This window comes from Rattus norvegicus, chromosome 3 (assembly GCF_036323735.1).
Source record: "Rattus norvegicus strain BN/NHsdMcwi chromosome 3, GRCr8, whole genome shotgun sequence".
NCBI classification, from domain to species: Eukaryota; Metazoa; Chordata; class Mammalia; order Rodentia; family Muridae; genus Rattus; species Rattus norvegicus.
The window spans coordinates 118,841,198-118,854,046 of record NC_086021.1 but is presented as its reverse complement, the minus strand read 5'-3'; the positions used below and the strand labels follow the sequence as shown (position 1 = coordinate 118,854,046).

General features: G+C 36.1%; 1 protein-coding gene across 2 annotated transcripts; it reads left to right on the top strand.

The window, feature by feature from the left end:
* Positions 1-5,255: 5,255 nt before the first annotated feature.
* On the top strand, positions 5,256-10,717 carry Or4f7b (olfactory receptor family 4 subfamily F member 7B). Of its 2 annotated transcripts, XM_017591966.1 has the most exons (2): positions 5,256-5,267; positions 9,767-10,717. In XM_017591966.1, the coding sequence occupies exons 1-2, from the start codon at positions 5,256-5,258 to the stop codon at positions 10,715-10,717; spliced, it is 963 nt and encodes a 320-aa protein (XP_017447455.1). The 2 variants fall into 2 exon arrangements, with proteins under 2 accessions (XP_017447455.1, NP_001000918.1); NM_001000918.1 differs by lacking the exon at positions 5,256-5,267 and having other exon boundaries at positions 9,779-10,717.
* The last annotated feature ends 2,132 nt before the right edge of the window (positions 10,718-12,849 follow it).

Below are 12,849 nucleotides of genomic sequence, written 5' to 3'. Positions count from 1 at the left end.
GACCAGTGGAATAGAATTAGAAACACAGAAATGAACCCACACACCTATGGTCACTTGATTTTTGACAAAGAAAGCCAAAACCATCCAATGGAAAAAAGATACCCTTTTCAGCAAATGGTGCTGGATCAACTAGAGGTCAGCATGTAGAAGATTGCAGACTGATCCATTATTATCACCATGTACAAACCTTAAGTCCAAGTGGATCAAGGACCTCCACATCAAACCAGATACACTAAAATTAATAGAGGAAACAGTGGGGAAGAATCTCGAACACATGGGCATTGGAGAAAATTTCCTGAAGAAAACACCAATGGCTTATGCTCCAAGATCAAGAATCAATAAATGGGATCTCATAAAACTACAATCTTTTGTAAGGCAAAAGACACTGTTGTTAGGACAAAATGGCCACCAACAGATTGGGAGAAGATCTTTACCAGTCCTACAACTGATAGAGGGCTTATATCCAAAATATACAAAGAACCCATGAAGTTAGACTGCAGGGAGACAAATAATCCTATTAAAAATGGGGTTCAGAGCTAAACACAGAATTCACAGCTGAGGAATGTGGAATGGCTGAGAATCACCTCAAGAAATGTTCAACATCTTTAGTCATAAGGGAAATGCAAATCAAAACAACCCTGACATTCTACCTCACATCTGTCAGAATGGCTAAGATCAAAATTTCTGTCAAGAAGATTTGCTTGCGAGGATGTGGAGAAAGAGGAACACTCCATTGTGTTGGGATTGCCAACCATTCTGGAAATCATTCTGGAGGTTCTTCAGAAAATTGGACATTGTACTACCTGAGGCCCCAGCTATACCTCTTTGGGCATGTACATAAAAGATGCTCCAACAAATACTAAAGACACATGCTCCACTATGTTCATAGTAGCCTTATTTATAATAGCCAGAAGCTGGAAAGAACCTAGATGCTCTTCAACAGAGGAATGGATATAGAAAATATGGTACATGTACACAATGGAATACTGCTCAGCTATAAAAAAAACAATTACTTTATGAATTTCATAGGCAAATGTTTGGAACTGGAATATATCCTCCTGAGTGAGGTAACCCAATCACAGAAAAATACACATGGTATGCACTTTTTGATAAGTGGTTATTAGCCCAAATGGTCGAATTACCCTAGATTCACAGAACACATGAAAGTCAAGAACGATGACCAAATGTGAATGCTTCACTCCTTCTTGAAAAAGGGAACAAAAATACCCTTGGGAGGGAATAGGGAGGCAAGGTTTAGAACAGAGTTTGAAGGAATGCCCATTCAGAGCCTGCCCCACATGTGGCCCATACATATACAGCCACCAAACTAGATAAGGTGGATGAAGCAAAGAAGCGCTGGCTGACAATAACTGGATTTAGATCTCTCCTGAGAGACAGAGCCAGAATATTGCATATACATAGACGAATGCCATCCACTAACCACTGAACTGAGAACGGGACTCCAGTTGAAGGAATTGGAGAAAAGACTGAAAGAGCTTGAAGTCACTTGAGACCCCATATGAACAATGTCAACCGACCAGAGCTTCCAGGGACTAAGCCACTACCCAAAGACTATACATGGACTGACAGTGGGCTCCAACCTCATAGGTAGCAATGAATAGCCTATTAAGAGCACCAGTGGAAGAGGAAGCCCTTGGTCCTGGCAAGACTGAACCCCCAGTGAATGTGATTGTTGGGGGGAGGGTGGTAATGGGGGGAGGATGAGGAGGGGCACACCCATATAGAAGGGGAAGGGGAGGGGTTGGGCGATTTTGGCCTGGAACCCTGGGAAAGGGAATAACAATCGAAATGTAAGTAAGTAATAACCAATTTAATAAAGATGGAAAAAATAAAAATAAAATAGTAGGAGATGCCCTTGGTCCTGTGAAGTTTAATTTCACCAATGTAGGGGAATGCCAGTTAATCCTATTTTCTAATCCTATCTTTTGATTTGGTCATTGAGAATTTTAAAACTGAGAATTATCAATGAGCAATGTTTTTATTCCTTATAATTTGTTGATATGTTATTGGTTTCTCTTGCCTTTTGGATTAGCTGGTCTGGTTATTTCTTGTATTTTCTGAGGTATCATTAACCTTTTCACAGGTCAAGTTTTCTTTCTAGAGCCTTCTGTTAAGCTGGAGTTGAAGATAAATACTGCTTGATTTTTTATTGTGGAATGTTTTTCTTTCTGTGTTTATTGTGATTGGAATATTTTCTGGATGTAGTAGTCTGTGCTGATATTTAGGCTTTTAGAGTCTTTATTGAGATGTCAGATGCTGTTTTAACATGTCTGCCTTTACATGTTACTTGTTCTTTACCATTATTGTCTTTAATATTCTTTCTTTGTTCTGTATGTTTGGTGTTTTTCTTATTAAATTCCATGGGGAATTTAATTTTTAGTACAATATATTTCATTTTATGTATGCTTTTTTTCCTTGAGAATCACATAATTTTTTATGTTTGGAAACTCTTCAAAAATGCTGTTTAAAATATTTTTGTGCTATTGACCTTTTTTTTCCTTAGGCCCTATTAGTTATAGAATTTGTATATTCACAATGTCCCAGTTTTCCTAGATGTTTTATGCCTGGATTGGTTTTTATAATTAACATTGTCTTTGATTTAGGTATAAATGTCTTGTATCTTTTCCTCAATACTCGAGATTCTGTCTTTATGTCTTGTAGCCAGTTGATGAGGATTACCTCTGAGGTTTTTATTTGACTTCCTAAACATTGCATTTCCAATGTTAGCTCAGTTTTCATTTTATTTATTGATTCTACTTATAGTTATATGTCTTGAACAATTTTCATCATTTAATTTCCGTGTTTTCACATACTTTATTAAATGGATTTATTAAATTTTTATGGTCCATGAACACATTCATAATAGCTATTCTGAAGCCCTTTTCTTGAGCTTCAGTTATATTGCATTTCTCAGGGCCTACTGTAGTAGGGTTGTTAGGCTCTAGTGAAGATACTGTGTTGTGTGTTAATGATTGTGTTTTTTGAAGTAGTGTCTAAGCATCTTGGTTTGGAATGATATGTGTTGATATCTGTTCTGATTTTTGTTGGGTGGTCATTCCATTCCTTGCTTCTGTTCCTCTCTCTAGATCTTAGGAAAGTGTAGGTATGGGTTTTCATATAAGGAGTGCTACTGAGTCCCTCACAAGTGTAGTCAAGGCTCACCCATCATCATGAAAGTGAAAGCAGATCAAACATAAGAACAGTAAGGATGAGGAGGCGTGCAATGGCCTTGACATAACTTTTGCACTAATGAACTCAAAGAATCTGTGATTACCTGCTTTGAATCTACATAAAATGAAGTCTTTCGAAATTCTAGCTAGGATGGAGAAGGTGTTCATAAGTCTCTAACTTTAACCAGGGAACTGTGAGCAGTTGATAGCTGCTGGGGAAGTGAGAGTTACTCTTTGACAGTGTGACCATGGGTAGTTTGCCCATGCTCCAGAGCATGACCTCACACCCTTGCACATATAAGCAACATTAAGTAGAATCATTGGTTAACTGAATAAAAGAAAATGACTTAAAGTTGTGAGAGTCAAGCATTCAAGTGAACCTTGGATGAATTGAAAATTGGAAATTATGGTTGGATATATTGCATTGTATATACATATAAAAATCTCAAAGAATAGAAAAAAATTGTAACAAATGAAATAATATTCAAAATATTTCTAAAGAGCAAAATGTCTCCTCATAAGGGATTACACATCTATTTCTCTCTATTAACAGCATCTCTACTTGGCTACTGTGGGGAAAACAAAATTTCCCGTGGGATATTCTTTAGGCTATGTTACTTCAGTTTCCCAGAAAATCCCAGATCTCTGCAGCACTCTGTGGTCACTTCCTCCTAGAGCTACCACTAGCTTCCATACTAGCAAGTGTAGGGCTATTTTTTGCCTACAATAATCTTGCAGAGTCTGGTTGATACATGGAAATGATCACATCACTTTGTAATGAAGTTATTATCTTTGTTCCTTTAGAACAAAAGGTAGGTGAAGGGGGAATAGTTACAATATCAGAGAATACAAGTTTCTCTGGTTTAAGGATGGAGGTTTTTTCCTTCTTTTGGCTGTGTGATGAAAATTTTCTCTTCAGGTATTCCTCTTAAATTGAGGCAATTACCTTTTTTTCCCTTTACAGTTTATGTACGACATTGATGAGCAGATCATCTATCTTAAATACTGTTCTCATTAATTCTTATCTCCTATGTTATTACCTTGAATTTATTTATTAATAGTTCTATGCCATCTTGTAGCCTAACCCTAGGCAACACTATTCAACTGTCATTTATTTTCCAGTGTTCTAAATAATTCTATCCCTGCTTCAACTTTCATTCTTTGCCATTATCCCAGAGTTCCTCAAACCGCCCTGCCATTCTGATATGGTTCATTCTCTTGAAATTATGTCTCAAGTTTTATCTTTCAATATTTTAATTGTTTAAAGTGTGTCATTCAATGCCACATTTTCAACATTTTGTTATCTGTTCATCTTGCTGCAGGTATCTTTCATTACCTATGTATTATATAGTCTATAGTGTTTCTGTAATACTTCCCATACTATTACACTTTATATTAATTAATTCTCAGTAGATATACTTTAACTAACAAACTAATTTAATAAAATGTTACATTGAATAAAAACAAAGAGAACTATGTTCACACTGCACTCTGCATCCATTATTGATTATTATATTTGCCTGAATTGTATATATGGGTGCTCTTAATTTGTATGTGACTATGTCTGAAAAAATAGTAAGTGGCAGATGAATATGAGATATATATATATATATATGTCTGTATATATTTCTGAAATGTTCCATCAATATGAGTAAGTGGAGAGTAAATTGAAATAGTCTGGGCAGATTTCAAAGCCCATGTCAGTTATCACTCTACTGTACTATACTAAAAAGAACACTCTAAATTTTGAGATGTTCATGAAGAGAGGTAGAAATTTTTGAGGGGATTTTGGGTATTTAAAAGTTGCATATACTGGGTCAATATATCTGCTATGCTAGTACAGAATCTCATGCTCAGTACACTCAGGGCTTTTTAAATAAGTATGACAATTATAATTTATGGTCATTCACATGTCTATTATATCACAAAGAGCAAATTTTATTTGTAATTAGACAAATTGTGAGTCTAATTGAGCAAGTACTAGAAAGGGTGGTCTTTTTCTTCCTTAATCTCAGAGCCAGGAGAAGTTCTAGATTATTTGATTGGAAATTGGAGTTGGATTTTATGATCATTCTTGTTGTTATCTGAACTTCTAGTTTTCCCCATTGTCTGGTTATACCCACCCCCCTCTCATAATAACTTTCCATAGTTTCTATGACTGTTTTCCTTCCATTTTCTACCTTCTTCATCATTCCTTTCTACCACTCACATTGTTGCTTAAAGTTTAAAAATTGAGTGTTATTGTGTACCTACCTAAGAGCCCATGCAAGATGTGTTCTACTGTTTTGTGCAGAAACTGATGCTCGAGAATAGACTACTAGTTGTGATTAATATCAATTTTGATATGAGAAAACTTTGTATATAGATCTTATTTGAAGACATGGCAGGAAGAAAATGAGGTAGTGTTACCAGTGTTTTACTCTAGTAATATTTACTGACTTTCATGCCCATTGTGAACCGTAGGCAATAGAAATGAAACAGTAGATTATCCCCCCGTTGAAGGAATCAGAGAAAGAACTGGAAGAGCTTGAAGGGGCTCGAGACCCCATATGTACAACAATGCCAAGCAACCAGAGCTTCCAGGGACTAAGCCACTACCTAAAGACTATACATGGACCGACCCTGGACTCTGACCTCATAGGTAGCAATGAATATTCTAGTAAGATCACCAGTGGAAGTGGAAGCCCTGGGTCCTGCTAAGACTGAACCCCCAGTGAAGTAGACTGTTGGGGGGAGGGCAGCAATGGGTGGAGGGTTGGGAGGGGAACACCCATAAGGAAGGGGAGGGTGGAGGGGGATGTTTGCCCGGAAACCGGGAAAGGGAATAACACTCGAAATGTATATAATAAATACTCAAGTTAATAATTATAATAAAAAAAGGTAGATTATCAAGCAAAAAAATCTGCATATTGTTGAACAAGGTGCTTTTATTTTATTATCATTCATTTCCTCAACAGTCCAAATTCTCCATACATGTATTTTCTAGATAACATGAGTAGTTTATTTCAAACTGTAATAAATATTCTATATTCTCTGTGCATCATACATTGTCTATTGTTTTATATTACAGAAGTACTATCTGTGAAATTTATGCTTTTCTAACAGATTTACTGAGCTGGGAAACTACAGATTGTAGACAAAATGCTGACTTTTATCACATGGTATGGCAAAGAAAAGCATTGTGAATTTTCATTGCTTTTTATCAGTATTTATTAATTTTACAAAATGTTTTACTATGACATTTCAATTGATTATCATAATGGATGTTGACTCTATTTACCCCCCTCCTATACTTTATTAAGACTTCCCCATTGTTATAGTCTTCTTCTATACCCTTAAGTTCTTCTTCCTTTAGATTTACATCCTAGCTGAAAACATGATAGAAACTGTACAATGTTTCTCCTTCTATGACTGGGTTATTTTACTCACAATGATCTCTAGTTTTATCAATTTTATTAAAATAAATATAAAATTCTTTTTTATCACTGAGTAAAAGTCAACAGTGTATACCTAACACATTCTATTTATCCATTAATTTGCTGATGGGCACCTAACTCAGCTCCAGAGGTGGTTATAGTGAATAGTAACACAATCCAATGGACATTCAAATCTCCTTGTAGCATGTTGGTATGTTCCCCTGTGGGTATATAACCAACAATGATGTTGCTGGAGTGTATGGAAATTATAGATTAACTTTGTGAGGAGCTTGCTTAACTAGTTGTGTGGTGTCTGGATTAATTTTCTTCTGGACAGTAGTAACTAGGGTACCTTTCCCCCATGCATTTTATTAGCATTCTTTTTTGGTTTATTTTCTCCATGAAAGCTATTTTGATTGTGGTGCAATAACATTTCAATGTAGCTTTGATTTACATATCAATGATGATCATGTATGCTAAGCATTTTGAGAAGATTAAAAATGTGGAGGCAGAGTAGATGTTCCAATAATAAATATTTCTTAAATTAAAAAAATTATTTTAAATTTTTCCTGAGTTTTTCTAATTATCACTAAAGTAATAAGTGAAAGTTTTGTGTGATAATAACAAATATTATCAGTTTTATTCATAGTTATTGTTCAGAGTTTATATCTTGTTTAATTATAATGCAAAACATTTTAGTACAAATAACAAAAATGTATATATATACATATATATATACATTATTAGTTTTAATACAGAAGTCACATTTAAAGTTTTGATATTTGGTTCTTTTTTCTTAGGTAATTTTCTACAGGGTATTCAATTTATAGATCAACAATCCAGAGTCCTGGACTCTGCTTCTTAGTTCTGCTAATAGTGTGAATATTCAGTTTATACTCTTGAGTCCCACATATTTCCTCACTGAAATGTAAATCCATGGTGAAAGAGTTCTAGGTGTTTCCTAGGTGATTATATTTTCTGACTCAAAGCCTTGATTTCTTTTTATCAGTAGAACATCCCTAGCCCTCTCCTCAGTGCATCAGTTGTTCATGTTTCTGTCCATGTTTCCTTCTTAACAGACTCTTCATTCTGTTTATTCTTCCCATACAGGGGAGCATATGGAATTCCCTTCGCCAAAGTCTCACATTTCTGAGAATGAAAAAGCAGAAAATGTCTTTTAGTCATTTGACTTAATTGAGTGTGCAACACTTGACTGACAGATCATAAGCTCAACAAGACCAGGACATAGTGAAAGCTTCTGGAATGCTTGAGGCAAAAAGGTAAATTAAGAAGGTATCATCAGTTTCTGAAGCTGTGTCTACAAATGAAGGGTGTCAGAAAACTGATTCTCCATCTCGGTGTCTTCTAAGGCAATACAATTTTTAGAACCCAAACCCACTATGAACTAACCCTAATTCCCATAATTTTTTAATTCCCTCAAATTCATACACACTCAAAAATTAAAAGGTGTCAGTTGTCATTCAGTACTGGATTTAGTTATATATGATCAATGCTAAGAAAAACATCTCTGGTCTTATCATTTTTTACTTACTAGTTTGATATTTTTTAGTTTTAAAAATGAGTTAAAAACTTGAAGCTTTGAACATATGATATACCTCCAACCTGTCAGACATAGCAAAGATGTTGTTACAAAACACCAGACCAGTGAGCATAAAAATAAAATCTGAATACTTTAAAGGGAGCAAAAAACAAAAAACAAAAAACAAAACAAAACAAAACAAAAAAAAAAAAAACCAAAACCCAACCAACCAAAGAAACAAAAAACCAAAAACAAACCAAAACAAAACAAAAAAGAAACTAAAGCAACAAACAAACAAAACCAACCCATAAACACGCAAGGAAAGGATGGGTAAACTTAGGACAATAATGAAGAAAACTTCACCTTTCATCTTCTACAAGAACAGCTATGAATATGCTAGGAAAAGTACACAATAAATGAGATTGCAGATGTATTTGTCATCCAAGGTCACCAGATAGGCATGTGTATAAGGAGAAGAGAGTGTGAAAAGTTACATGTCTGTGTATTTCTTAGGCACAGAGAAAAACCTTGCAGAACCGGATAATAGGTGCTAAATCAATCCTCATAGTGCTATGGCCCACAGAGGCTGGCTATAATCTGTGTTGAACTTGGAAGCTGAAGAGAAAAAGTTTCAGTAGACCACTTTGAAGTAGATTATGGTAAGAGAGACAAAACAGTGACAGAGAGCAAAGTCCCATCTGATCCCAATTGTAGTCAACATATGAAGTTGTTAGATTGACAGATAGAGAACATAAAATGTTTACTGGAAACCAGAAAAGGCCTTAGGAGTTATGCTTTAGAGTTGCTTCATAGACATAACATTTCAAAGTTTATGATGAAGTTTGGAATATTTATTTCACAATAATATATTTTACATTACCAAACTATACATGCAAACTGTCAAGGATGGTAATCATGTCCTACTTTAAAAATCACATTTAAAAATGAGATGACTTACAAGATTTGGGAGCCTAGTCAACATGACAAAGAATGTACATTCTGCCTTTTATAAAGTCGTTACTCTTCCTATACTATATTAGTTTCATTTATTTAATATCAAATAATATCTTATGATTTAGATTATGACGTTCAAATTCAATTCCAGCTTAAGTATTATATAGTTGTCAATTTTAGATGGAGAGTCAACAATTAATTTTTAGTTTATATTTCCCTGTAACAGTCTTTGTATGACTTTAATGTGAAATACAAAATTGTAATAAATTGAAGAAATTATTTAGCATTTCATGGACATATCTAAAACTGGTCTTCTTTACCTTTGGAGAAAATTATATTTCCCATGCATTCTTTTTGTATTTGTAAGCAAGCATAATTACTTGCTTGCATATTCTATTTATTGGTATAGATATTCATGAAATTTTAGTTTTGTGTAATTTCCTCATTAATTTTTGACTCTTAGGGGCTTCTTTGTGCTTTTATTATACAGTATTATTGTTATCTTCATTATCATTTAGTAGCATTAAAATTAAGTCCGTGTGATTAATTTTATAATTAAGTAGTTTTATTAATAATATGAACAGATAAAATCAAATTACTGTCATTGCTAATGATTATACTTTCTTATCATTTTCTTAGTTCTCATAAGGGTATCTGTTACCCAGTTGGCTGAATCAATGGATAGAAAGAACTACACAGTCGTGTCTGAATTTGTGTTTCTGGGACTCACCCACTCATGGGAGATTCAACTCCTCCTCCTTGTGGTCTCCTCTGTGCTCTACATATTAAGCATGACTGGAAACATCCTCATTGTATTCTCTGTGACCATTGACCCTCACTTACATTCTCCTATGTACTTCCTACTAGCAGGTCTCTCCTTCATTGATTTGGCAGCATGTTCTGTCACTTCCCCCAAGATGGTGTATGACTTGTTTAGAAAGCACAAAGTCATCTCCTTTGGAGGCTGTATCACTCAGATCTTCTTCATTCATTTAGTTGGTGGAGTGGAGATGGTGCTACTTGTAGCCATGGCATTTGACAGATATGTGGCCATTTGTAAGCCTCTGCACTACCTTACCATCATGAGCCCAAGAGTGTGTACTTTGTTTCTGGCTGCTGCTTGGGGCCTAGGCACTAGCCACTCACTGTTCCAGTTGGCTTTCCTTATTGACTTACCCTTCTGTGGTCCAAATGTACTGGACAGCTTTTACTGTGACCTTCCTAGACTTCTCAGATTGGTCTGTAAAGACACCTACAAGTTGCAGTTCATGGTCACCATCAACAGTGGGTTCATCTGTGTTGGCTCTTTCTTGTTGCTTCTCATCTCCTACATCTTCATCCTGTTCAGTGTCTGGAAACATTCTTCAGGTGGTTCATCCAAAGCCCTTTCTACTCTCTCAGCTCACATCACAGTGGTGTTTCTTTTCTTTGGTCCCACTCTGTTTGTATATACATGGCCCCACCCTCACTCCCAGATAGACAAATTTCTTGCCTTTTTTGATGCAGTTCTTACTCCTTTTCTGAACCCAGTCATCTACACATTCAGAAATAAAGAGATGAAGGTAGCAATAAAGAGAGTTTTCAAAGCATTATTAACTTTTAGAAACATTTCATAAGTAGTATAACATCTTTATTTGAGTAACAATATGTCTTATATGAAGGCATTTTTGAAATGGAATCAGCAGTGTGCATAGTGGATGAGTCCTTTCATGTTCCTTAACTGAAGTGGAAACATTAAGTGTTTTGGTGTTTTGCTGGGGCCAAACGCTGAAGGAGTGTATTCCTGAGATGGACACAGGTGAAAGGATGTTTCACTAAAGCAGGCACATGAAAGGATGCACATGAAGGAAACTTCACTAAAGAGAGGCATGTACTGGTTTGCCTTACGTTCATTGTTGAGCTCTACTTGTTGTGACTACACGGAGAGAAAAGCACCAAAAAACTTTTGGTGGTGCGCTAGCAGGTTTTTGCAGGTTCCTTGGGCTTCTGCAGACTTGGGCTGATTGTCAGAGTGATGTCAGCTACGATGAACTCACACAGAGTTTTGCAGAGACAGATTCATGTGCTCAGCAAGACAGGTGATGAGGCAAGACCGAAGGAGGACATGTGATGTTTGGAGGGAGAATAAATAGTACTCAGTGAACTGTGAGAGGGGCTGCTGGTAGAGCTAACTCTGAAATACTTCCTGGTCTAGCATATTTGCTGATCTTTGATTTGTTTGGAGAAACACAGCTAGGAACTTCTGCCATCCTTGCTGATCCTCTTGCTGGCGCATGCGGAGGCCTGGCTGTCTCTGCTAGTCATGTTACCACTGTTGAGTGATGTCTGCTATCCCAACTTTATCGAATTGGACTGCTGGTATATTTGTGAAGTGTTTGCCAGTGGAATGAACTGCTGCTGCTGACTTGTGAACTAACATGCTTATTTCCTGAGAATGCAGATGGCATTTGCTCCAAAGAATAATTTTTAAATTGTTTGACTTCTGCCTATATCTTTTCTTACAAACTACCTCTGGTGGGTGGTGGGCTAGAAGGGAGGTTAAAGTGTTTAAGAACCATCATTCAAAGGAGGCATTGAAAAATTAAAGCTACATTTAATGTTTCTGTATATTCAATGAAGAATGATTCAATCAAATAAAACTATATGTTGATTAAGATATCATGTGCAAATATGCAGCAATTATACTTCATTTCTAGCTTAAGTTTTTTATTTCATTTCTTTTTTCTTTTAATTAATTAATTTTTTATTGGATATATATATTTTTTACATTTCAAATGTTATTCCCTTTCCCAGTTTCCTGTCAATAAGCCCCCTATCCACTCCCCCTCCCCTTCTTCTACAAGGGTGTTCCCCTCCCCATGTTACTTTCTTACACTGGAGGTCCAACCTTGGCAGGACCAAGGGCTTCTCCATCCTTTGTTGCACAAGACCATCCTCTGCTACATCTTCTGCTGGAGCCATGGGTCAATCTATGTATAGTCTTTGGGTAGTAGCTTAGTCCCTGGGAGCTCTGGTTGGTTGACGTTGTTCTTATGGGGTTGCAAGCTCCTTCAGCTCTTTCAATCCTTTCTCTAATTCCTCCAGCGGGGGTCCTGTTCTGGTTTGCTGCTAGCATTTGCCTCTGTATTTGATATGCTCTGGATGTGTCTCTCAGGAGACAGCTATATTTGGGTTTTGGCAGCATGCACTTCTTAGCTTCATTAAACTTACCTAGTTTTGGTGGAGATATATATATATATATATATATATATATATATATATATATATATATATATATATATATATATATATATGTCACATGGGAGGCAAGCAGGCTCTGAATGGCTGTTCCTTCAGTCTCTGCTCCAAACTGTGTCTCCATATCCCCTCCTATGAATATTTTCTCCCCTTTTTAAAAATTTATTCCATCTTTATTAAATTGGGTATTTCTTTTTTACATTTCAAATGTTATTCCCTTTTCCGGTTTCCAGGCCAACATCCACCAACCCCTACCCTTCCCCTTCTATATGGGTGTTCCCTTCCCCATCCTCCCCCCATTACCACCCTCCCTCCAAGAATTCCATTCACTGGGGGTCCTAAGAAGGAGTGAAGCATCTGCACTTTGGTCATTCTTCTTCTTGAGCTTCCTTTGATCTGTGGATTGTATCTTGGGTAATTTGAGCTTTTAGGCTAGTATCCACTTATCAGTGAGTGCATACCATATGTGTTTCTCTGTGATTGGGTTACCTCACTAATTCCATCTATTTGC